This window comes from Gopherus flavomarginatus, chromosome 17 (genome assembly GCF_025201925.1).
Source record: "Gopherus flavomarginatus isolate rGopFla2 chromosome 17, rGopFla2.mat.asm, whole genome shotgun sequence".
Lineage (NCBI taxonomy): Eukaryota > Metazoa > Chordata > Testudines > Testudinidae > Gopherus > Gopherus flavomarginatus.
In genome coordinates, this window is record NC_066633.1 from 21866180 (window position 1) to 21889285 (window position 23106).

The following is a 23106-nucleotide window of genomic DNA, read 5'->3' on the forward strand; positions in this document are numbered from 1 at the left end:
ACTCTCTAGTCCTCCCTTGGTCTCACTTAGCCAAACTAGATTTAGCTTTTTCTTCATTACAGATCAGTTCACCCAGCCCCACTGCTTCCAATTTGTTGCTAACTTTGTGGTGTCCAGAAGTGAACGTATTTTTAGGTACAGTATAGTGTCTTTTTATTATCATCTCCGTACTCTGTGTCATGTTGCCATGACAGTTCAGCCATTGTTAGATTCAGGCTATTCTACAGTATACTTCAGATTGGCTAAGGCGGTACGAACTCCTCCTTCAATAAAAATACTACTTCTTATAGAAAACCCTCCGCACTGCTAGTGTGTGAAAGCACAAGATGTGTAGAGCCACTCTATAGGGTTTGAGAACCACAAAACTGTGAGGCACCATATGGAACATTAAGACTCCAGAAGGACTCTTTGACATGGCAATTCAGGCCTTGGGCAACATTTTTAGAAGCGCCAAAGTCCCATTTTCAAAAGGGATTCAGGAATTTAATTCCCATTGACTTTCCAAAAGACTTATATCCCTAAGTGCCTAAATCCCATTTTCAAAAGTGATTTAGGGTCCTAAGTCACTATGGGACACATTTTGAAAGGGGATTAGGTGCCTACATACTCTCAAAAATCTGACCTTTAGGCACTTTTTAAAATGTGACTTTGTTTATAAGAGAAAAACTGCATCGGTGTTCACTAAATATATTTAGTGAAACTAGCAGAAAGCTCTAATATAGATGCTTAAACCAGTTTAACTCATACTTACATTGGTTTAGCTTAATTCTGTAACTTACAGACTCAAGCTAAACCAATTTAACACTTGCTTAAATTGGTTTAAATGTCTACATTAGGGATTTTCACCAATTTTTCATAGATTCTAAGGCCAGAAGGGACTGTTGTGAGCATCTAGTCTGACCTCCTGTATAACAATTCCCCAAAATAATTCCTAGAGCAGATCTGCTAGAAAAGCATCCAATCTTGATTTTAGATGTTTCTCTTCTAGATTGATGAGTCTATTATTAAATATTTGTTTCCCAGGTAGGTAAGTCACCCCTTAATCTTCTCTTTGTTTAACTAAAATGCTGTTTTAACTCAGTTGATTTAAATTCTATTTAGTTAAACTGTTGCAAATTTTCTCATATGGACAAGTCTTTGCTAACATCCTTCACTCCAGCTGAAACCCAACAGAACAACAAGACACTGGACCCATCACATCAGCCAGTCAACTTGCTCCTAACCATTCAAGAGATAACCTTAGTGGAGTGGAATATTGTTAGACAATAACCATGTTCTATTGTTGAAAAAACGAGAGAAACTGAGACAGAGGAGAGGGTTATAGGTTTAGTGCTGTCCCATGGGCATCTCAGCTGCTGCGCACTCACAAAAATAGAACTTTCTGCGTAGAAAAATTCTGACTTTATATCCTGTTTTTTCAGTTCTCTGCCTTTGTTAAGAAGGATATTTGGACAAGACAAGAAGAACTTTGTTTGTTCAGAGTTCATCTACTCTTGGTGCTTGTTTCCTTCTGTGACAATTCTCTGACATCATAATTGTTTCCACAGCACAGAGGAATATGATGTCAGATGCAGAATAAGCAGCAGCAGATTAGTTCACATAGAACAGAGATTCCGGTTTCACGCACAGAAGAGTTTATCAATAATGAATGAGGCAAGCAAAGTGTTTTGCAGTTTCCTAAGCATACATCAGTGGGCCTGTAACTGACAATGCAGAGCGAAACTGCTTCTACGGCAACCGGATGTTCCACTCAGCTTACTGGCCACCAAAGCAGATCTTTGTGGGACTATTCAAAAAGCTAAGGTTGCAGGACACAGAAGTATCTCCAAAAATGTTTCAATGGTTTGAGGGAGCATAGAGGGGAGGCATAACTTTTTTCCGCACTAAGCAAACACAGAAGCTTTATATGAAGTTTGATGTGCTCCTCATTAGGAAGGGTGGCAGGGGGAAAATTCCCAACGCAGACTGCTCCATCCAACAGCTGGATGAAAGAGCTTCCAGTTCAAAGGGAATGGAACCACACTGCGCATACAGCCTTACCATGAGGCCACACCCTTCCCAACTCTACCACTTCCCATTGTGGGACAGACAGTGCCTGCTCAGAGTGATTCTATGGACAGCGTGACAATAGAGCCAAACTTAACGAACAGCAATAACAAAACAGAGAACTTGGTAAATCAATGGGAAAGATTTCCTGAATTCAAAACCTTTGCAAATTATCTGCACTGTCTGGAATGAGCTACCATCTGAGTAACTGGGGCCAAGAAGGAGGAGAATCATCAGAAAACCCTTTGCAAATAAAGGAAATCTGTGTGCTGCTGCTACCGTTCTCTCCTTATAACTGACAGAAGTAAATAAGAAGTGGACAGAGACAGTCGAGGCGCAGCTCATCATAGGCTACTATCATCCTGTGGGCAGCACAAAGCACTAATGGGTGCTCACAAGTGAAGTGCTCGCCGCCTGTTACATGTTTATCCTCCTTATTAGAAGCTGTGGACTCTTCCATTCTCTTGGTAGGGAACGGGTAATTGTTAATTTCAAGCTCATAGAATTTCTAGACTGCTAGGTTTCTCCAGAAGCCAGGCTGAGTTTATAAATACTGGCAAGGTTCTCACCTATCAGACTCCACTGCAGTCACAGGTTTGACATCCACAGCAGTAGGGCGGTAACTGTGTTGGAGGCATTCCCAGTTCGGATAGGGAGAGAAGTCTAGTCAGCGTCTCTCTCTGACCCTTCCGCCAAGAAAGCTCCAAGACTGATTCTCAGATCCGATGTTAACACTAGTCTGCACATTAAGTAGATGCCAAAATGGTTGCAATTCTGTCTCATTCACTATGTCAGGGCTTCAACTCTCTGCTAAGTCCCCTCTGTTCACACAGTGCATTCCAGATATATAAGAAAGAAGAACAATCACACTGTCCCCAGGCTGGGACAACTCTCACCTGTCCCACAAAACTACTAAACCTGTCCAATAGCAAACGTTCTTGATTAAGGTTGGGATTTTGAAGGAAAGGTAGGGGAATCGGATGCTCATCTCCCACTGAACTGGAATTGAATTTCAATGGGAGTTGTCTGGTCTAACTCCCTTCAGCTCCTTTGAAAGGACTTACTAAGATGTAATGTAATGTACTGACTCCAGGAGAATGAACTAAAATCCTGTCAGGAGTTTTGACTGTCAAGGTGCATCACAACACTGTTTGCAAAAGACTGGAAAGCCGCTCCTGCTTTGGGTTCTGAACTCAGTCAAGGTTTTATTGTGTAAGCATCCCTATTTTCTCCCAGTGGTCACTAAAGCACATCACAAAGGTTTCTCAGTTTTCACAGGCAGGATTTCTCTCCCTCTTTTTCTCCTTAGTAGCTTGAAATTTCAATTCTGTTTATTAAACTTTTCTCCTGCATTGCATGTGCAAACAGATTTATTATTGTAGGGCTGCTCAAAATGGATGAGCAAGTAGCACTCATATAGGAGGAAATAAACAGCAAAACCCTTGTTCTGAAGAGGAAAGAAATCCCACAAAGAAACATCTCTGTTTGCAAAGTCCATTGCACAAGAAGATACATTTTTGGGGTGTCTCCTGCTCTTGAGTGTTCTCTTTAAATGGTATTATTTCTGCAGCACTGGAGCTGTGCTTACTAGAAACATAGTTAGAATAGTATCAGAGGGGTAGCCGTGTTAGTCTGGATCTGTAAAAGCAGCAAAGAATCCTGTGGCACCTTATAGACTAACAGACCTTTTGGAGCATGAGCTTTCGTGGGTGAATACCCACTTCTTCATGCATCTGCATGTATTCACCCACGAAAGCTCATGCTCCAAAACGTCTGTTAGTCTATAAGGTGCCACAGGATGCATTGTTAGAATAAAGACCTCCACAACCACACTTACAATTGAATTTAGAAGATGGATGATTTTGCACTGGCGTCATGGGCAGGAAGCCAACACAATCTTCAGCCTATTCAGTCTGCATGAGGTGCTGATCCCTAGCCGGGAAGGGGCAGAGATCTGTTGGAAAGATATCTGCATACCCAGGGCTGTTCTTAGATGTGCCTGGAACAAGTAGGGGTCACTATTGTCTCCCAGCTCTGAGCAATACAGGCCACAGGCCAATTCAGTGCCTTTCATAATCTAGGTGTCTGGAGGGGAAGTGTTAGATACTGGGAGTGCAAGTGACTGCAAGCAAACAGCAACCGATGTGTGCTCACATGGGGCATTAGAACTTGTTCCACTAGGAGAGAGATTTATTGGCCAGGACTCTGGGCTTTATCCTCCATTTCTAACAAGTGTCTTGGGATCTTTAATTGTCACCGCAACCAGAGATCGGCAGAAGGAATCTTGGCTTAATGTCTGTTCAGTGGATGGTACCTCTGAGTGTGCAGCAGCCTCCTTTGTCCCCAGCAGTACATTGTCAGCATGCAGCACAGACCCACATCCTGCTCACGAACTTCAACCCACAACCTTTCAGTTCAGAGTTGATAATGTTACCAACTAAACTGCTCTAGAGACTCATCTGGGCATATAAATCTGTAAGATCGGTCTCGTCACCAGTGATTCCAACTAGGGAGCAAACTGCTTGAAGTGTGAGAGGATGCATCAAGAAAGGAATTTACTTAATTTTGCCACTGGGATCCAAATCCCTTTGGTGGAGAATTCAGTTTGTCCGAGAACACCAGATCTAAGAGGTCAGGTGTGACACCACTCAACTTTGTGTGCAGACATTCAGGATTTGTCTACACTGCAAAAAAGCTCCAGCAGTAGTGAGTTTCACAGCCCGGTCAACTGACTCGGGTTCACACCTCGGGACTAAAAATAGTAGTGTAGATGTTCCTGCTTGGACTGGAGCCTGGGCTTACAGACTCCGCGAGTGGAGGAGGTCTCAGAGTCTGGGCTCCAGCCCAAAGTGGAACATCTACACTGCTATTTTTAGCCCTGTAGTGCAAGCTCTGCGAGCCCAAGTCAGCTGAGGCTTTTTTTGCAGTACAGACATACCATTAGAGAGCTCGCCTGGGCTGCCAGCAGAAATGACTCATGATACTTGGGTTTTATAACAATCTGCTATACTGCAAGTGGTAATGGGCTATATGTCTGACGAGCCAGTGAACATGAAGTTTTAAGGTCACAGGACCTTACCAGCCAGAATGATTCAGCAGTGTAGCAAGTAGTGTAATGCACTATAGGTATTTAAAAGACATTCGTGCTAGCAGAGGAAACTGTTCAGAATAACGCGAGAAGGTACCCTGCACTCAAGTGGGAGTACATACATTCAGAAGCCCATACGCTTATCTTAGCTTCCTTCAAACCCTACATTTTGAAAACTGATGACCTCTGCTCCCCTGATATATCATACACCTTGGTTTGTTCTTGACCATCTGAAGATTGTTTTGACACGTGTATGGGGAAGGCTTACAAAAATGTTGTATAGCAGAGGTTCTCAAACTGAAGCCTGTGGACCACTGGTGGCCTGTGGATCACTTGCTGGTGGTCCACAGAAACCTGTCCAGTCATACCAGGCTAGCTGTTAAAGTGTATTGAAAGACACTAAAAATAAATTACTTTGCTAATGTTACTTCTCCATTTAAGCAATTGCAGCAGTTCCCACAGGGATGTTGTTGGTCCTCAATGGGACAGGAGGTATTGACATGACTATCCCTCCGTGAAGATTGATTCTACTCTATGAACAAGTTTAAGAACCACTGCTATAGAAGATGCACAGGTGAGATGAGCTAGTTTACAGTGGGACTTCAGAAAAGTTGATCTTGTAAAAAAAAATTCTGTAAAACATAACAGTTACAGACACTTTTTGCCATAATCATTTCTTTCAGTTCTAAATCAAACTCGAAAAAGTAAAATCACTAGCTAAAACATTAAACTCAAAAATGGGAGTGGAGACAGAAGAGTATAATTTTTTTCTTATATTAAAATGCAAAAAAATGTGTTTCCTTAAAGTCTCCCTTCCTGATTTCTAGAGATACTAGTGCTTGTAAAATACAGCGGCCTTCATAACACGCAACGTATGTTAAGAAGGCTACAAACGAATGCCCTCAAGGTGTACAGTTCTTCAGAGGAGCAAAGCCCAGTGGAGAACCGGTCTAGTCAATGTTGTTTGATTATCCATGGCAAAGTGGCCCAGGGGACAAGAGGAGGGGGTGGTGGTGGAGGAGAAATAAAAGAAACTTCAAGTCACTTTAGATCACAGCTGCCTGAAGATTTTAGAATGTCAGCCTCCCATTGGTGTGCCCACTTGAAAATATTAGAAAGTCTGTCAAGTCCACATGCTAGCTAACAGAAAGGAGCACGTTCCTGGCAGAGGGCTGTGTCTGATACGTGCTCGGCTTCCCTCTGAAACTTATTTTTTTATTATATTTTATATATATATGTGTGTGTACACACACACACACACACATATATATATATATATATATATATATAAAATCATACACACACATATATAAGCACTTGGTTTCCAGGGGCTTTCATAATGAGGTCCACAGTGTTTAGAACTTAAATTCTTTTCTTTGTTTGGAACAGTGTTTTAATTTTTTTTTAATTAAAAGACAGTTTTAAAGCATGTTGGACTTCAAAAACATGAGTTTGTTCATGTCTTCTGGACTGAGCAGCCGCCTCCTTTTGATTAAGAGGGCCTGCTCACACATATTTACACATTCACTTCTGGCACCGACAGCAGGCACTGCTAAGAGCCAAAAGGCCAACTTGGCTAGTTTCGTATGCTTTTGGGTAACACACGACCAGTACTGAAATAGATCAGGGGTGGCCTGGAAGAGGGGTTCTTGCAAATAATCGTAGACTTCATTTTTCCCAAACTGCTCTTCTTCCTGAGCTGGCGGGGCCTCACCTGCTGCCCGTGGTTTCTTCGTAGAAGGTTCAAATTCTGGTTCTTCTGCCCAGGACTCTTTCACTTCATTGATCAATTCACAGACCTTGCCAATGATCTCTTCATGTTGGTATGGTGGGACTGGCCGCAGCTTCTGCTGAGGGTCCAAGATCATGGCTACTTTGTGTGCAGAGTGAACTTTGAAGTTCTCCTTCAGTGCCTCTAGGAAGAGGTGGCAAAGCTTGCTGACTATGCCAGCGTCATTGGCTTTGGAAGTGAACAGTTTCTCCAGTTTCACATAGGTGGGCAGTACCAGCTGCAGGGTGGGCCGGCTCTCATTGCTCAGTTCAATAACTGCTTGTTTCACTGGGGCCAAAATGGCTGCCAGGTTGCTGAGAAGATGCTTGTTCAGGTTTTGGATGAGGTTCATCTTCTTGGCTCTGCTGTAGAACTCACATATCTGCTCATAACGCTCATGGACAAGCAGGAGAGAGTCAGTCACTGAGTTCCAGCACGGTGGGGGAGACGTCTCCTCCAGAGAGCCAAAGGTCTCCTTTGAGAGGCCCGTGGATCCTGCCAAATCTTCACAGACATTCAGGAGCTCGATGACTTCATGCATGTTGCGAGCCTGTAGTGTTCGCTTACTCAACACACTCTGCACGACTGAGTTCAAGGCACAGGCCGAACAACGTAAGCACATGCCTGCCTTGGAGAACGCAGAGGAGTTGACTTTGCAGTCTGTGACGTACACTGTCCTGATTTCCGACATCACAAACTCAGACATCACGTTCTGCACCCAGTGGTGGATAAAATCACCATTATCTCGGATGTCCACCCCCTTAATTCCCAGGACATAACTCTTGATGTGGTTGCCTTCAACCTGATAAGCTGTCAGGATGTAGCAGGAATCAGGGCCAACGCTCTGAGAATGGCAAGTGACACCTATGCCCAGGCAGGCATTGCTGCCCAGGGCACAGGTGACTTTCACTTTCACTTGGTTGTACATCCGAGGCAAATGCTTCAGCGCCAGTGTGTTGAAGTTGCCAAGGATTTCTGTGACAGAGAAAGCACCGTAGCGAGCACCACTATCCACCAAGGTCTGTGCCAGCTTGATGAATTCCTTCCCGCTCACCACACTCAAAGCTCCGAGGTCGGTGCACATCACCCGCAGCAGCCTTTCAGCAATGTTCTGCCGCTCCTTCTCCGGGATTGCACTGTTTGCTACTGAACCACTTGCAGATGCTGCAGAAAAACAGAAAGAAGAAAGAAACTTGTCAGGATCATTCTTTCTGCCCAAGGAACAGGAACAACAAGGCCAGAATTTCTCCTCTGCGAGTGACCTGACCAGGAAGCACTTGCCCAGAGTATGGCAGGTACCGATCTATTCCTGAACCTAGGATTTCCAGTGGGCCTCTATACCAAAGTGCTTCTAGATTCAGGCTGTCCCTGCTGATCCAAGGACGGACTTTTTCTCTTGCTTACAGCAGAGAGGAGCTTATCAGTGTGTTTTCCCTGATTCAGTAACAGAAGCACAGCAAAAGTGGATTATGCAGGATTCACTGTCATCATGGCCTTGGGCAGCTGTCCTTTGTCCCTCCCCAGAGAACTCTCTGTGGCACTGATTTAGGAGTTGTCTAACTAAGTTATAATCAAGGATGGTACTGGTTTACAGTGCATCAGGGTTAGCAGTTAGATCTTCAATTCACCTGGTATGTCTTAGTGTGCTAGGTTGGCCTTTCCATTCTTCTTCTGTTTAGAATTCAGGACTCACATTAGCATCACATTATTTTAATAAGAGCTGCATCTACCTCAGTTTTGTATGCACAAGTCGTCTGGTTTTTTTGGTCAAATATTCTGGTGTTCAGGCCTGTACAGTTTAAGGTTTTCTTTCTCCTTCCCCAGCTCTAGTCTAGTTTTTGTGACGGCTGCTGGGCTTTATTGTTGTTTCTGCCATTTTTGGACATATCACAGGATGCAAAATATTAGGGTTTTAATGCATCTTGCTTCCGCAGGGAAGCTCAGCTGAGGTATTGTATCACTGCTGCTTTTATTTTTTTTAAAAATACCCCCATTTCCCACATGGTTTGTGACTGAAACACAAGATCATGTGACTTGCCCAAAGTCCGGGAGCGAATCAGTGGTTGAGCTAGAACCTTATTGGCTGCCAGTAACTCTCTGGTGATGCGTAGGGCAATGATCTCTTTCCCTATGGCAAGAAAATCCAAATTCAGACCAGAAGTTACAACTCCCAGCAAGGCTAGTCTTGTTAATGAGTTCGGAGACAGGAGCTCTCTCTCAGCCTTTTTCCCTACCATGACTACATTTCTATCACCTCCCTGGAGTTTCCATATAGCCGCTACACAGATTTCAAAGGCGCTTTAGTGGGAATGAGTACAATAGTTTATAGGGTGCTAATGGCACCTGAGATCTGGTGTGACTAGCTGAGAAAAAAATACATGAGAGAAGTACTCCCGACAGCTGCGGGACATGGGCTTCACCCTGCCTGAACCATTGCTGTGACCCCCCCCAGGTACAGAGCCATTAGTCCAAGGCCTACAGGGAAATGTAATGAGAAAACGTGGCTACATACTATTATTGGCATTGTTTCTTTGGAGCTGTGGTTTCCATTTTTCTTCCACAACAGTCAGAGGTGATCTGGGTTGGTTAGAGGCAATATTGTTCTCATTGTCAGCTGTGGGGCATAAACAAGAAGGAGTTAATCAGAGGTGTAAGAAGAGCATTTCCCCACGATATTAAGGGAGACACACACACAATGCCAGCCATGTGCCAGGATGGATTGTGGGGCTACAAGAAATGCTGACTCTCCAGAAGACAGCAGGATAAAGAGAGCAGAACAGAAAAGGGGAAACAATCTCCATTTACTATTAACATTTACTTTTGTTTTCCTTAATTAGTATGACACCAATTTATTACATTTTCTGTTGCATTTAATAGATATACTACCCACAGTAGAGAACAAGTAGAGAACAATATTATCATAAGGCTTGAAAACAACCAATCCTCATGTAATTTCCGCTTGGGTTTCCCAGCTCCTGTAGACACTGTCTGAGTCCCTACCTAAAGGATTACAGCTAAGATGGCTGCCACAGTGTAACACCATGCCGCTGGGTGGGTCATCAGCAGTAGGGAGCTAACCTGGGACCTCTGGATATTAATGCACAGGCTACTGCATGAGCAAAGAGAGCCTCATGTGACTGTGTAGCCGGCTGGCTCATCAATCTCTAGGTGGGCCAATCAATGTGAGAGGGGGACAGAAGCCATACCAAGGAGGCATGACCTACAGCAGTATGCTTGGAGTCAGGGACCGATGGAACTAAAAACCTCTGCTGTGGCCAATAGGGAGGCTTCTGCATGGGTTGATCTGGACAAGCAGTCCACTGGACCAATCGCAAGCCTGCAGTGAGCTGATGGGAGAAGGAGCAGCCTGACAGAAAAAGAGGTTTTGAGTTTGGAAGCTGGGAGAGAGACACCTTGTTTGGGTGCTGCATTGGCAACACACTGGACCAACATCCCACCGGAAGTCATTTAAAGGCGATACAGGAAATGCATGGAACCAGAACACAACCTGGCTAACTAAGCTGCTATTCTGCAGCAGAAGATCAAGTATAACAGGGCATGTCATGTTTGTGTGGGCATGTCATGGGTCCCTCGACATGTCTGAGGGATGCAAAGCTTTACATGGTGTGTCCAGAATGGAATGCTAAGTGTTTGCAGGGCCCAGTGCCATGCTCCAAGACAGCAATCAGCTGGAGGAAACGCTACTAATACATCAGGTCCCTGGAGGGGGTTGGGGGAGAAAGTAGAAGCAGGCATCCCCACATGATAAACTAGGAATCAGAAACGACTGGTTCTTCCCAAAGTTTGTCTATTCTAACTGCTCCATAGCAAACATCAGAAATGGCATTAACTCTGCACATGTACTGGTAGGTTAATGAGACATGCCTTATGCCTGCTATTAACTTTGTTCCATTAAGGCCCATTCACGTGTCAGCCTTCTTCTGGTCTTGGTAGGGGAAAAACGGTATTTCCTTTATCTATTTCATAATACTAGAGGATTTATTATGTGCAATTATCCGTTGGCGTTCAATGCGGAGTTAATAAGATTTGTGCATTTTCGTTTCATCCTCCTTATCAGTCAGGTTGTGAACTATATAGATCATGGTTCTTTAATTTCTCTTCATGCCTCCAATCCTTTAATCCAGGTTCAGCTTAGTTGTCCTTTTTATCTTTTAGCACTAGATTGCAGAAAAGGCATTATATGGTAGCACTCGACCTGAACAAAGTACCCTAAAGGGAGTGAAAGCTGGATATTGTACTGTGTAATTACAGAAGAAATTCCTTTGCCTTGTGTTCTGCCGTTCTAGTGCTGCATCTCAGCCTCCAATTTACATTCTAATCACTTCCTCCCATTGTGTAGCTATAATCTTCCCTAATTACCCTTTTAGCCTCCAGAATCACTGAAGTGCCAACAAGCCCCTGCTCTCATTCCTTAGGGCTAGCAGCATGTTCCTGGATTTCAGTCACTTACGCAGGAGGGACCAATGGACTCCTCATTTGGAGTGGAAAGAGATTAGACATTTACTACAAATGTTATGAAAGTTAAACTGGATTTCTGCACGGCAACAAATGCGTCCAATGTGCCGTTATATCAGATCCCACACGCCTCAGGGCAATATGCTACTACTAGGGACACAGTTATACTGTACTCGACAATCCACAGTCACGCCAGATTCCTCAGTCCAACTGGGGAAGGGATACAAGCCGTGCTGTGTGCCACTGATTACGCAGTTAATTCGTTCAACTGTATGCCGAAGAGCTCCTGCCACTGAGAGTGCAGGGGTGCAGTACAGACACTCACCCGCAACTGCATTTCTCAGTTATGCAGAGCTCCGCACTGAATGCGTGACTATGGGGTCTCTCTCAGTAACTGTGGTCATTATATTGTTTCAACCATTGCTCTGGTTGGTTACCACCTTCAGAACCTGCCATCCCAATAAATAAAGCTGCCTTTACCAATGGCACCCTTCTTGCCTTTCCCTCACTTAAACCCAGATAATAAATACAAAGTAATTCATACCAAGCCATTATTACTCTTAGTGGGAAATGGGAGGGAAGACGAACTCTCTCTTGTGGGGGCAGGGGGAGCTAACATACCACGGTGCGATAGGCACCACATGAAGATCCAAGACAGGCAGAAAGGAGGTGCTAGGGACAGGTGTCAGATGAGGGTGAAGTTAGGTGATAGGCAGGGAGGGTATTATATTTTCTGTGGACATGGGGATGGGACATTTTGAGGGCTGCAGCCAATCAGATCACTGTGATTTATAAGTATCTGGAGAGCAGGATGAGGTGACAGAGGGCACAGCTCAGTAAGAATAAAAATAATGTAAGGGAGCTTCCTGTTAACACAACTGTATCCTAAGCTAATAACGCACATGCCGCAGAATATACAGAAACGAGGCCTGTGAGTTTATTAGCGCAGAACATGTGATGGAGTGAAGAGGAAGAGCCTGCAGATGATCATTTTTCTGAAACACTTACTCACATGTGGCCTTCAAACTGATATTCCTCCCTCACTGCACATGTCCCTGCCTGCCCCCCACCTCTCCTATCCCTTCCCATCCCATCTATCAGTCAGGGATTCTCCCCAGAGATATAGCAATCACTATGTGCTTACACTGTGTTCCAAGTGCAAGGAGAGATGGAGATTCTCCCAGTGCAAACACACAAGGTAAATACTAGAGCTGGTCGAACAACGTAGAAAGGCTTTTCTGTTGGAGAATGCAGTTTCAAAGGTGGAACGCTTCGTGAAAGTGTCAATTTCATCCAAATGGTTTTTTGGAGGGGAAATTTGGACAATGTCAAAATGTCCCTTTTTGATTTTTTTAAACAGTTTGATTGACTCCAAACGGATTTTTCCCTAGAATTGTCTTTGATGGAGAAAGTAGAAATTTCATGGCTTATTTCTATAGGAATTAAGTTAAATGTGGAAATCGTGAAAGCCTTCGTGAAATGGACTTTCCATCACCCACAGAGCTCTAGTCAATACAAACATGTGACAGGATCTGTGGGACAAAAGCCGTCTCACAGTTTTAGGATAACTACCTTGAGAGGACAAGGGATTTCATCTGCCAGGGAATTTTGACCCCAGTAGGAGAGGTGACTGATTAGTACCTGGATATTGTAGGGATAAATGAGACAGGAGCGATTTAATTTGATATGCTCTGCACAAATGTCATGCATGCTTTCAACTTTCCTTTGAAAAGTGACCTCAGATACAAACACAACCAGATATCGAAGAGCCTGGCATTCCTGTAGGCACTGCCTTGTGCTCCCTGGTCTCTTGCTTTTTTCTGCAGATAAGAGGTAGAATTACTGGCACATTGGACAGCGTAAACACAGGAAGCTCTATGGATACACAACTGGGTCAGTGTGAAGAATCAGTGCAGAATTTAATTCTCTGCTTTATCTGAAGTCTTTAAAAATAAATCAGAAGTGCCTGGCTTACCTGCATGGGACTGCATGTGCTCCAGCAGATTGTTATAAAACTGAAACTGGATTCCACAAGCTCCACAGGTGTAAGGTTCTGTGCAGGAGAGATCAGTTCAGACGAGTCACACGGAGCGTGTGGAGAAATAGCACACACGCACATTTCATAATGGAACTCTATTGTGCCCGAGATCCCAAGCCAGCAAACCATTAGTCAGAAGAGCTGCTCACTTTACAATGATTACGCACGTGAATAAGGGTTTGCAGAATTGAGCCCATAGTTAGGTAATAGGCCCCGATTCAGGATAGCACTTAAGCATGTGACTTCCTGATTTATGGTCTTATGCTCTAAATCTGCACACACTGATGCCTGTGCTTAACTTTACTCCCGGGAGAAGTCCCCTAGGAGTCCGCGGGACTATTACTGAAGTTAAGCATATGCAGAAATGTCTGCAAGATTGGGGCTTTAGTATGGGGACACGTTTACAAAATACACAGTCCCGTAACCCATTGCTTCTGCAGACCTGGTCTCTTTTTAGTTTCTTTATTGTCTTTTTTGTCTTTAACTCTATTTAATTTTAGAAGCAGTTCTGTCATTTACAGCCTCTGCCTCCTTTCCTGAGCAAGGCTAGGCCAGAGGGAAAGGCAGTGCTCTGAGGGAGTTGGAGGCAGGAGGTCTGAGCTTGGCACCCCCAGCAGGGCATCAGGCTGTGACAAATCCTGCTACCCAGAAGCGGGCATAAGTAGGAGTGCTGCGTGGGCAAGCAGCTTTCTGGCCACCAGTCAAGATCAGACCGAGGAGGGCTGGTTGCCCTGGGCAGTGGGCACAGCAACACTGAGCTGCTAGGATGGACAGAGGGTCTGAGCAGGAGTGCAGCAAAGCAAATGGAGCTGCGCCAGAGGCCTGAGCAGAGCATCACAGCTAATCTGCCAGTCAGAGGAGAGAGATGGAAATGCTGTTAAAACTATGTCTTTAGTCAGACTCACACTTGGACCACTAACGAGCTCAATGCTAGTTTACATCCAATCAGACAAGGAGAAGTAAATTGAAAACTTAAATTTTTACTGAGCTGACATACAAGTATATTTTCCATTGCTTAGTTTTAACAATAGTATTAGTCATTGTGTATTGATCACAAGATGTGCTATCAAGACACCTTGTATAGCAATGTTGTCAGTGTTGCAATTTAATTCTCTGTTTTCATATATGCCAGCACATCTGCACCATTAGTCTGTGATGTTACACTTCAACAGTAGTTTGGATCTAGAATGTATACTCTGCATATAAATGATTCTTATGGACTCTCTCAGGCATACACAGAGTAATACTCAGTGATAAAATATACTACCAATGTTTATCTACACTTGTAGGGAAAAATATGATCTTACATTCTATTACTGAGAAATACCACTGCAAATTACGTATGCACAAAGGAAGTAGCAAGCATCTCAAAAGGTCCAGAACACTCACTTTCCAGGCATAACTAACTTGGCTACAACTCTGCAGTCGTCCCTCTAAGATAGCGAAGAACAGAAACTAGAACAGAGCTGCATACGGTGGGAGAGGGAAAAACAACAAGGCCCCTTGCACAGAAACCTAGGAAGCCGAGGCATCGGAAAACAACTGTAGGGATTAAACACATGTCAGCGAAACAACAGACAGAATCTATACGAGCATCTGTCCAATTGAAATGAGGGGAACACTGAGGCTGTTCCAGCTCAGCACTTCGTTTAATCTGACATCATTCCCTTTATCCAACCGCCACATTCTCATGATGGTGTGGAAGTTTGGAAATATTATAACTAAATCAAAATGGTTGTTAGGGGAAAGCAGGAGGCTTTGGCAGCTGAACACAAGGCATTTAGGAGTTTTGGCACTTGAGCTGGAGTGGGAAGCTGTTTGGGAATGTGGGACAGACATACAGACTGGAAGTTTCTAGTAAAATGATCAGCAGTGAAATAGTTAACAACGGCAACTTGTAAACTATCCCTAGGTTTCAGAGTCAATATGATTAACATGAATGGGACAATTCACAACACTCAGAGTCTATTTCAGGCTGCTGACAGACTCAGGAAGACAGCACTGCATTAATTTCTATTTGGTTCATATTTTGAAAGTTTTTTTCACTTTTAAAAAAGTGCTATAAAATTTAAAAAGTTGAAATTCTGCTGCTCAATTCTGTATCAAGGGGTAAATTCTGTGGCAAGTTCTGCACAATTCTATTGAGTCCTGAAGATAAACACTCAAAAAAAACATCCCTCTCCTCTACCCCAAACTCAGAGATACAGGACATCTTTCTGGGAAGTACAGCAAAATAAAGGAGCATAAATCAATTACACGAAATCCAGCACCATAAAGCTGCATGTTTCTCTTCTTGATTATTTCCTTCTTCCAATTCTTTATCCTCTTCATCTCTCCTTCCAAACTCATCTCATCTCACTGGACTCCACACCTACTTTCTTTTTTCCCCTCTCATTTCGCTTTTTAAATTCTTGAATTTTCTGTTTTTAAAAAGCATCTTCTTTCTCCTAGTTATCCCTTCCCTTTGTTGTCTACCCATTTCTCCTGAACTCTGTTCCTTTGCTAGTCTCTCTCCACTCCCCACCCTTCCTGCTGGCCATTGGATTCCAAGTGCTCTCCAGCTCTCTCTCAATCCCTCACCTCCCCATCAGAGGAGATTGTTTCACCATCCCTGCTGGGAATGGCCCACCCCCGGGTATCATTCTTGACTCCTCTCCTGTTGATCTCCTCCCAAACATCTCTGAAGTGTTTCCTTTCTGCCCTGCTACAGAAGTGTCATGCCCTGAACTCTTGCCTAGACTAATGAAACCTCTGTGACCTACCTGGCACTTGCCTTACACTCCTCCAGACTACCCAAAATGCCCCCGTCATGGTCTCAGTGCTAGGTGAACCTCTTGTCCCCTTCTCTCTCTCCCCTCCAAATGCACCCCCTCAAGTACCAGGCTTTGCACCTTTATCTCTCCTGGGCTGGAATTCTGTGATTCTCCCACTCCTAGACCGGGCCCTGGGCTACAGCAACCGTTCTTTTCCCAGCAGATCTGTTTGAGTTAGAGGGCCTAGGCGTACTCCCTTCCGGGGTCTGAGAGCAGTGCTGTACAGTGATCAGACAGCCTTCTTAAACCAGAGAATTCCTTTTGCACTTGGAACAAAGCAATTAGAAAAGAAGGATTTGACAACTATCAATAGTCTGCACACATTTCTATCTTACCTACAGGCATACCATCCACTTCTTCAGATATGCCTACTTGGTCCCTGCATCTCAGTTTTGTTCTCCTGAACAATACACCCCTCTCAAGAGTGTTCTTTTTTAAACCTGCCACAGTTCTTGTGATCTCCTGTGTTCTCAAGCCTTATGTTGAGTCATTCTTTTCCTTCCTCTTTGTTTTTCTCAACAGCCCCCTATTAAACTGTACCAGCGTATTCATTCAGTCATAACCAAGTCAGAACACAGTACTCAGAAGTTATTACAGAGCAGCTCCAAATATGTCACACATCTCCCTGCATCGAAGCTGAACGGTGCCAGCATCTGCTATCACCCCCTTTGACCAAACTGGATGGGTACGTATGGGAAGATTTCACACGCCCTCACATGCCCCCAATATCACAGAACTTCTGGGTCGAAGCTGGGACCTGACCCTACCACTTTCTCCTCTGATTGTCTGCTGGGGCATCAGGCAGGCAGTGAGTCCTCATCCCCTACAGTGCCAGTCACCATGGCTTCACTCTAGGGTTTTTAGGCAGCACCCCTGTGATCAAGACAGGCCTGGCCCCTGCAAAGCTGGTGTTAACCAAGCAGTAACTCCTGGGCTCTGGTTCCCCATTGTCAGGTGGGGCCCCCCAGCACTGGCATGCCTTCTCAGGGTGTCGGTCCCCCACGCTAGGCTATGTGGGTATAAGGAAACCATTTCTCTTCTGAGGGACAATCCTTCGTTCTCTCTCCAGAGACCAGTTCCTCGCTCTATCCCATCTCCAGAATGGTTGAGCATCAGGTTCTACTGTGGAGACACCCCAGTTTACACGATAAGGGGTGGCAGCAGACTTGTTTTCCCAGTCATTCCAACTGGCCTCAGAGTCCTTGCACTGGAGCCAGCTTGGTCTACACACTGTGTGGGAAATAGGGCAGAATCCCCAGCCCATTTGCATTCTCACAGACACCTGGGAGGGGTTCTAAGCTTCCCATCTCTGTTCCCTGGCCAGGGTAGGAGGTGGGGGAGGAAAGAGCCCTCCAGTCTCCCAACTACTTTTTCCATGTACAAAGGCAGCCTGCAGCTTCTGTGAGCGAGCTGAGCCATTTGTCTCCATCTGCCCCTGAGCTTGACCATGTAGCCGCTGGACTGTGGCTTAAATTTGCATCGTATGCTCCAGAGGAGTTGGCTGTGTAACTCCCTCCCTCCTGAGGTGGAGGCATACAGTTAACTCCACAGGTTTGAGATGCAGGATGCCCCTCTGGGGCCACGCTCCTCTTGAGTGGATGTGTGAAGCAGTCGTTTTCTTGGTCGACACACGGGGACCCTCCAGAGCTAAAAAGCACGAACTGCTGCAGCACCAGCTAATGGGCCAAGGCTCCATAACTGGCGTCTGTGACCACTCAGATCCTCTGTGGATCAGCACAGACGAGGACTTGTCACCTACACTAACTATACTAGTGGGTTACAGACTGGGCAATGACCCAGTCTGTTACAGACATGGCACTGCTTCTTTCCACTCGCCCTGGGGCCCCTCTCAGGTGTTCTTTCCCTTGCTGCAGTAAGTCCTCTCTCCTGTGTGGGTTTACCTGTTCCCCATTTCTGGGGAACACTCACTCGGGGGTCCCATATATGGGCCATTTCCCCTTGTGTTTCCTCTGATAACTAGACCTGACACCCACATACTCATCAGCCAGTTGCCCTGTGGCATGGAGGTCTCTTAAGGAAATGTGAACACAAATCATGACACTGTTCCAAACCCCAAGCTTTGCTCTGGCTGCATCACCACCTCCATAGAAATCAACCCCTTAATCATTTAACCCCCTTAAAATCTTTTCTTGTCAGCCTTTGGAGTCAGTTCAGAATGAAATTGTTCATAATCCTCAGTCTATCCCATCCATTTGGCTGCAGGTCTCTATGGCTCTCCCCTGGCCTGCGAAGGAATTGGAAAATACAGCCAACCTGCAGGGGGACGGATCACAAGCCTTTGCAAAGCAGTGAGTGAGGCATCAACAGTCTCCCCTTACCCCGCCTTAAACTGGGGAAACAATTTAGCATCTTTCCTCCCTGTGGAATCAAAATCAGCTCCCCCTCCTTTGCTTCTCCATACACCTCTAATGCCAGCTCCTCACCTCACCTTCCTGGGTCCAGCTCTGTCCTGTCTACCAGTCGTTCCTCCCCTCTTGCTATTCCTCCGCCTGTGCCATATTCTGACAAACCCCACTCATCTTCATGCTCCCTTTGGGTCCTTCAAATACTGCCTCGCACATTGCCCCTTAGGCCTGCAACAACCTCGCTGGCCCTGCTACTCGTGCAAACTACTTCTCCTTCAAATCACTCCTTTCCCCACTCCTGTGCTACTTACTCATTTAGAGTAAAATAAGGATGAGCTTGAGAGATCGGTTCACCAGACCACACCATCTCTTAATGCACTGCCCTTCTCTCCCCAGTCTTACGGACAGAATTCACAAGAGCTGCCTCAGCTGATGGCCAGGAAGCAGCCTGCATTAGCCCTAAAATGATCCTCAGTGCTCATCTTCCACCCGTGTGAATGGGAGTGAGAGAGAGCGTGAAACAGAAAGACTGTCCTGTGGCTCTTAGCGAAATGTTATCACAACAGATGTGCAGCCCTAGCAAGCTGCCTGAACATTCAAATACATCTCAGCTGCTTAAAGCTTTTAAAATGAAAACTAGCTTTTGCCTACTTATAGACTCTCCAAAATCAGACTGTCCGCAAAGACAGGCTCAGCTAAATAGTAGCCCAAATGCTTTCTATGAAATTGGATCTGCTACTCTACATAATCCCAAAGAGATATAGATTATGGATGGCCATAGGACAACATAATCCTGTTAAGGGCCAACCCTTTATTTCATTCTTTCTCTGGTTGCAGAGTTCAGGTCAAGTGGAGACAATGAGACAAACTGTGTTTTGAAGGAATGCAGGTCTAAATCAGGGGTCGGCAACCTTTCAGAAGTGCTGTGCCGAGTCTTCATTTATTCACTTTAATTTAAGGTTTCAGGAGCCAGTAATATATTTTAACGTTTTTAGAAGGTCTCTTTCTATAAGTGTATAATATAGAACTAAACTATTGTTGCATGCAAAGTAAATAAGGTTTTTAAAATGTTTAAGAAGCTTCATTTAAAATTAAATTAAAATGCAGAGCCCCCTGGACCGGTGGCCAAGACCTAGGCAGTGAACGTCACTGAAAAAGAGCTTGTGTGCTGTCTTTGGCACACATGCCATAGGTTGCCTATCCCTGGTCTAAATTCTGGCCATGTAAAAATGCCAGGTCTTTCTTTTTACTTATCTGCAACTGAACCAGGGCTTTCCAGACAAGCAGAGAGACCAGGAAGGCTCCTTATCAACCAGTGCCTTAAAATTCGGGCATGCTTGATGAAGTGCATGCTAAAATCTAAGGAAAAAATTGTGTGCACGCACATGGGATGCAGGAATGACTGAATGGACCTTAATCATGCATGTGGATGAAATGCTGCTGTCTATTCTGGAATATACAACTTCACCATTCCTAAGAGTCCAGGTTAAAAAGTGAGCAACCCAAATCCTTGTGCATTAAATACTGACCCACTACCAAAGAGACGGCCAGTGGCACAGTGCCCATTCTTATATCACTAATAGCACAGTGTGCTGAGCCATTATGAGACATTTTCCCGTATATACATGTAACTCAAAATGAGTTCATTTTTAAACTTCAAGCCTAGGTCTATTAGAACATGTGTTTTTGCTGTGTTTGATAAAACCCGACACTCAAATGTTGGAGTGATCCAAAGTGACACAGCAGCCACACACAGCACTGACTGTCCCCTCACAACCCTGGGTTCATTTCTATCTCATGTAAATCCTTAAGAGCCACAGACAGAAGTGATGCTTTTAATATTTTGGCAGACAGACCAGTCATAAAAAACAATTATTCATGAAAAATGATAACAGGACAGGACAACCACCAAAGCTGGGTGGAGACACCCCCTAGGTGCACCACAAACATTCATCACACTTACTTTGTAAAAGCGGGAAAGGATTTGAAATCAGGGGACTTGCGGTTTCTGCAAAAAAGAAAGAGATTTAGACATTGAGACTGGCACAGACCTTGCTGCATCCTCTTTAGTTCATTTATCCTTACTCCTACACCATACCTCCAGCGTCAGCTGCTTCAGTGCATGACTCTCCATTTGTAGGAAATTATGACATGTACAGCACTGTATTTTGTCTCAGCAAGCTTCCCTGGACTGAGGATCTGGTGCTTTCAAAGTCTGAGGAATTCCTATTTTGAAATGTTCGCAGTTATTTTAAGATACACTGTAATGCTAGCTATACAGTAATGGGGCTCGACAACAGTGGCCAGTGCCAGCACAAGAAAACCTGGGGCCCCTTACAAGTCCTTTTGACTGGGAGACCCTGGCTGCAAACCCAAAGATTCAGTGTGCATCTTCCTCCAACTCTTTCTCTAAACTCCTAGGCCTCTCGGGCTAGGGAAGCGGGAGAAGAGTTAAATTACACTTGGAGGAAGCACTTGGGTAGGTAACAAGTCTTGTATCCAAAACCAGTGTATGTTTGTGGGGGTTCATGGGAATACTGGGTGGAAGTTCCCTATGACATGGGGCATCTTTCACACTTTCCCCTCCCCTCAAGACCTGACTGATAAAAAGGAGCAGACATCCCAAATTCCCAACTAGCTCTCAGACAGCCTAAAGCTGGGAATACTCCACATCCCGGTGCAGGAGCATTGGACATTTCAAGCTATCCGTGGCAGCCTGCTATAGCTGCAGGCTTGGCAGTACTGCCACTAGTGGGGAACCGTTGAGTGTTGAGCCTCTGTGGAGGGAGAAGAATCCATTACAGTGTTATCCAGTCACTCAAAATAGTTTGTGAGCTGGCCTCTGTCCCACGTTCAGAAAACTGTAAATCATTGCATCAGTGCATGACGCTCTAGGGGTGCAATCCCTGAGGGGGTGAGCATTGGGGAGCTGGATGTGAGTAACGGGGCCTTTCTTGTCAAACTTCACTGGCCAAGCAAGGCAGGTTTCCTGCTCAATATTTTAACATGATAAAGACATGCCATGCCAAAGGTTAGCTGACAATGGATAGATTGGTAGCACTATGGGGAGGGTCTGGATGGATGCAGTACACAGTGCAGCATACGGTACAGAGTATTGCTGACCGTTCACAGCATTTCTATTGCCTGATGATGCACAAAGGCTGTCCATTCCCGTCAATGGAGGAGACTCTCCACTGGTTTCTAGACTGGTCCTACAGAGCCTTTGAGAAGGGTACACACACACACACACTTTTTAAAAAATCCTGTAACTGTGCAACAGCAATATTGCATTTGTATTAACTCCACCTCCCTCCTTTTCCCTCCCCTCCGCAGCTCCATCCCAAGCCCCCTGCTTGGCTCTCCCAGTCCTGCACCCTCCTGCCCACTAACTGGCTCCAGGCACTTCCTCATGCTGCTCCTGCCTGAATGCTGCTCCCCACACTGCCGCCTGCTGCCCCAGCCCAGAGAAGTGCGAACACGGGAGGGAGGTGGGAGAGCTTTTGGGCACACGTAGGGGCCCAGGAAATGACAGACCCTTGTCAGGCCCCACCTTTGGGAGACACTGCCCTGAGGGCCAGGAAGGCTTTTGTAGGTCAAAATGAAAACTGTGCACTCCACCCAGCAGCTAATCTGGCCCAGAAAGGTAGCAGAGCCAAAGGAGTTCAATTCAACATAATTCTGTGTGGCCTTACTCTGTCATGCTCCCAGGGCCAAACTCAAATCCGAGCTCCACTGCTTTCCAAGCATTCCTTCCCAGAGCCTAGCAGCATGGTATCGCCTCTGGCTATGCGGGCTGGATCTCGCAGAAAACACCACCGTCTGCAACAATCTACAGGCCACTCTTTAGGCACACCTCCCTTTTCATTGATTCACTGAGTGTAAGGTCACAAGGGACAATCAAATCCTCTAATCTAAGCCCTGTGTAACACAGTCCTTTACATTTCACCCAGTTACCCCTGTATTAAGCCCAGTAACTTGGGTCCGACTAAAACACACTCCAGAACAGAAAGGTATCAGGTCTCGAAGACAGGAAGAGAGGTAGAAGCCACCACGTCCCTTGGGAATGTGTTCCAATGACTAAACACCCTCACTGTTAATAAATTTATACGGTGTAATCTTTACAATGCTCCTGTGTCTCAGCATCACACCTCTCTCATGTTATCCCCACCAAGCACAGCCATTCCCAGCACAGCCTGCTGCATGGGAAGGCTGAACAGTCAGGGCATCCATCCACTCTGGGTTCTCTGTAGCCTAGTCATGCTGAGAGCAGCCCCAAAGCAACCAGCTGTTTCTATTCGCCTGTAAAATCAGAGAGCTGCTGATGCTGCCATGCTGGGGCCTCCATCCTGGCTGGACTGCGGGGTAAGGGATCTTTGGGGCCGGGACCAAGTACAGAGCCTTGGTTTCCTCTGCAGAAGTGGCATGGCGTTCATACATCCCTGGCCTGCTTCCACACCCACCTGCGCTGCTGGGTTTTTATTGGTGTTATGGAGGAGCCTACCAGCCCC

General features: G+C 45.3%; 1 protein-coding gene across 1 annotated transcript in view; it reads right to left on the bottom strand.

The window, feature by feature from the left end:
* Nucleotides 1-3853: 3853 nt before the first annotated feature.
* ZNF618 (zinc finger protein 618) overlaps nucleotides 3854-23106 on the bottom strand; it is a 292476-nt gene continuing 273223 nt past the window's right edge. The window contains 4 exon segments of the mRNA XM_050926335.1: nucleotides 3854-8069; nucleotides 9418-9519; nucleotides 13357-13434; nucleotides 20562-20606. Coding sequence (XP_050782292.1) covers nucleotides 6556-8069; nucleotides 9418-9519; nucleotides 13357-13434; nucleotides 20562-20606 — 1739 coding nt within the window. The 3' untranslated portion in view covers nucleotides 3854-6555.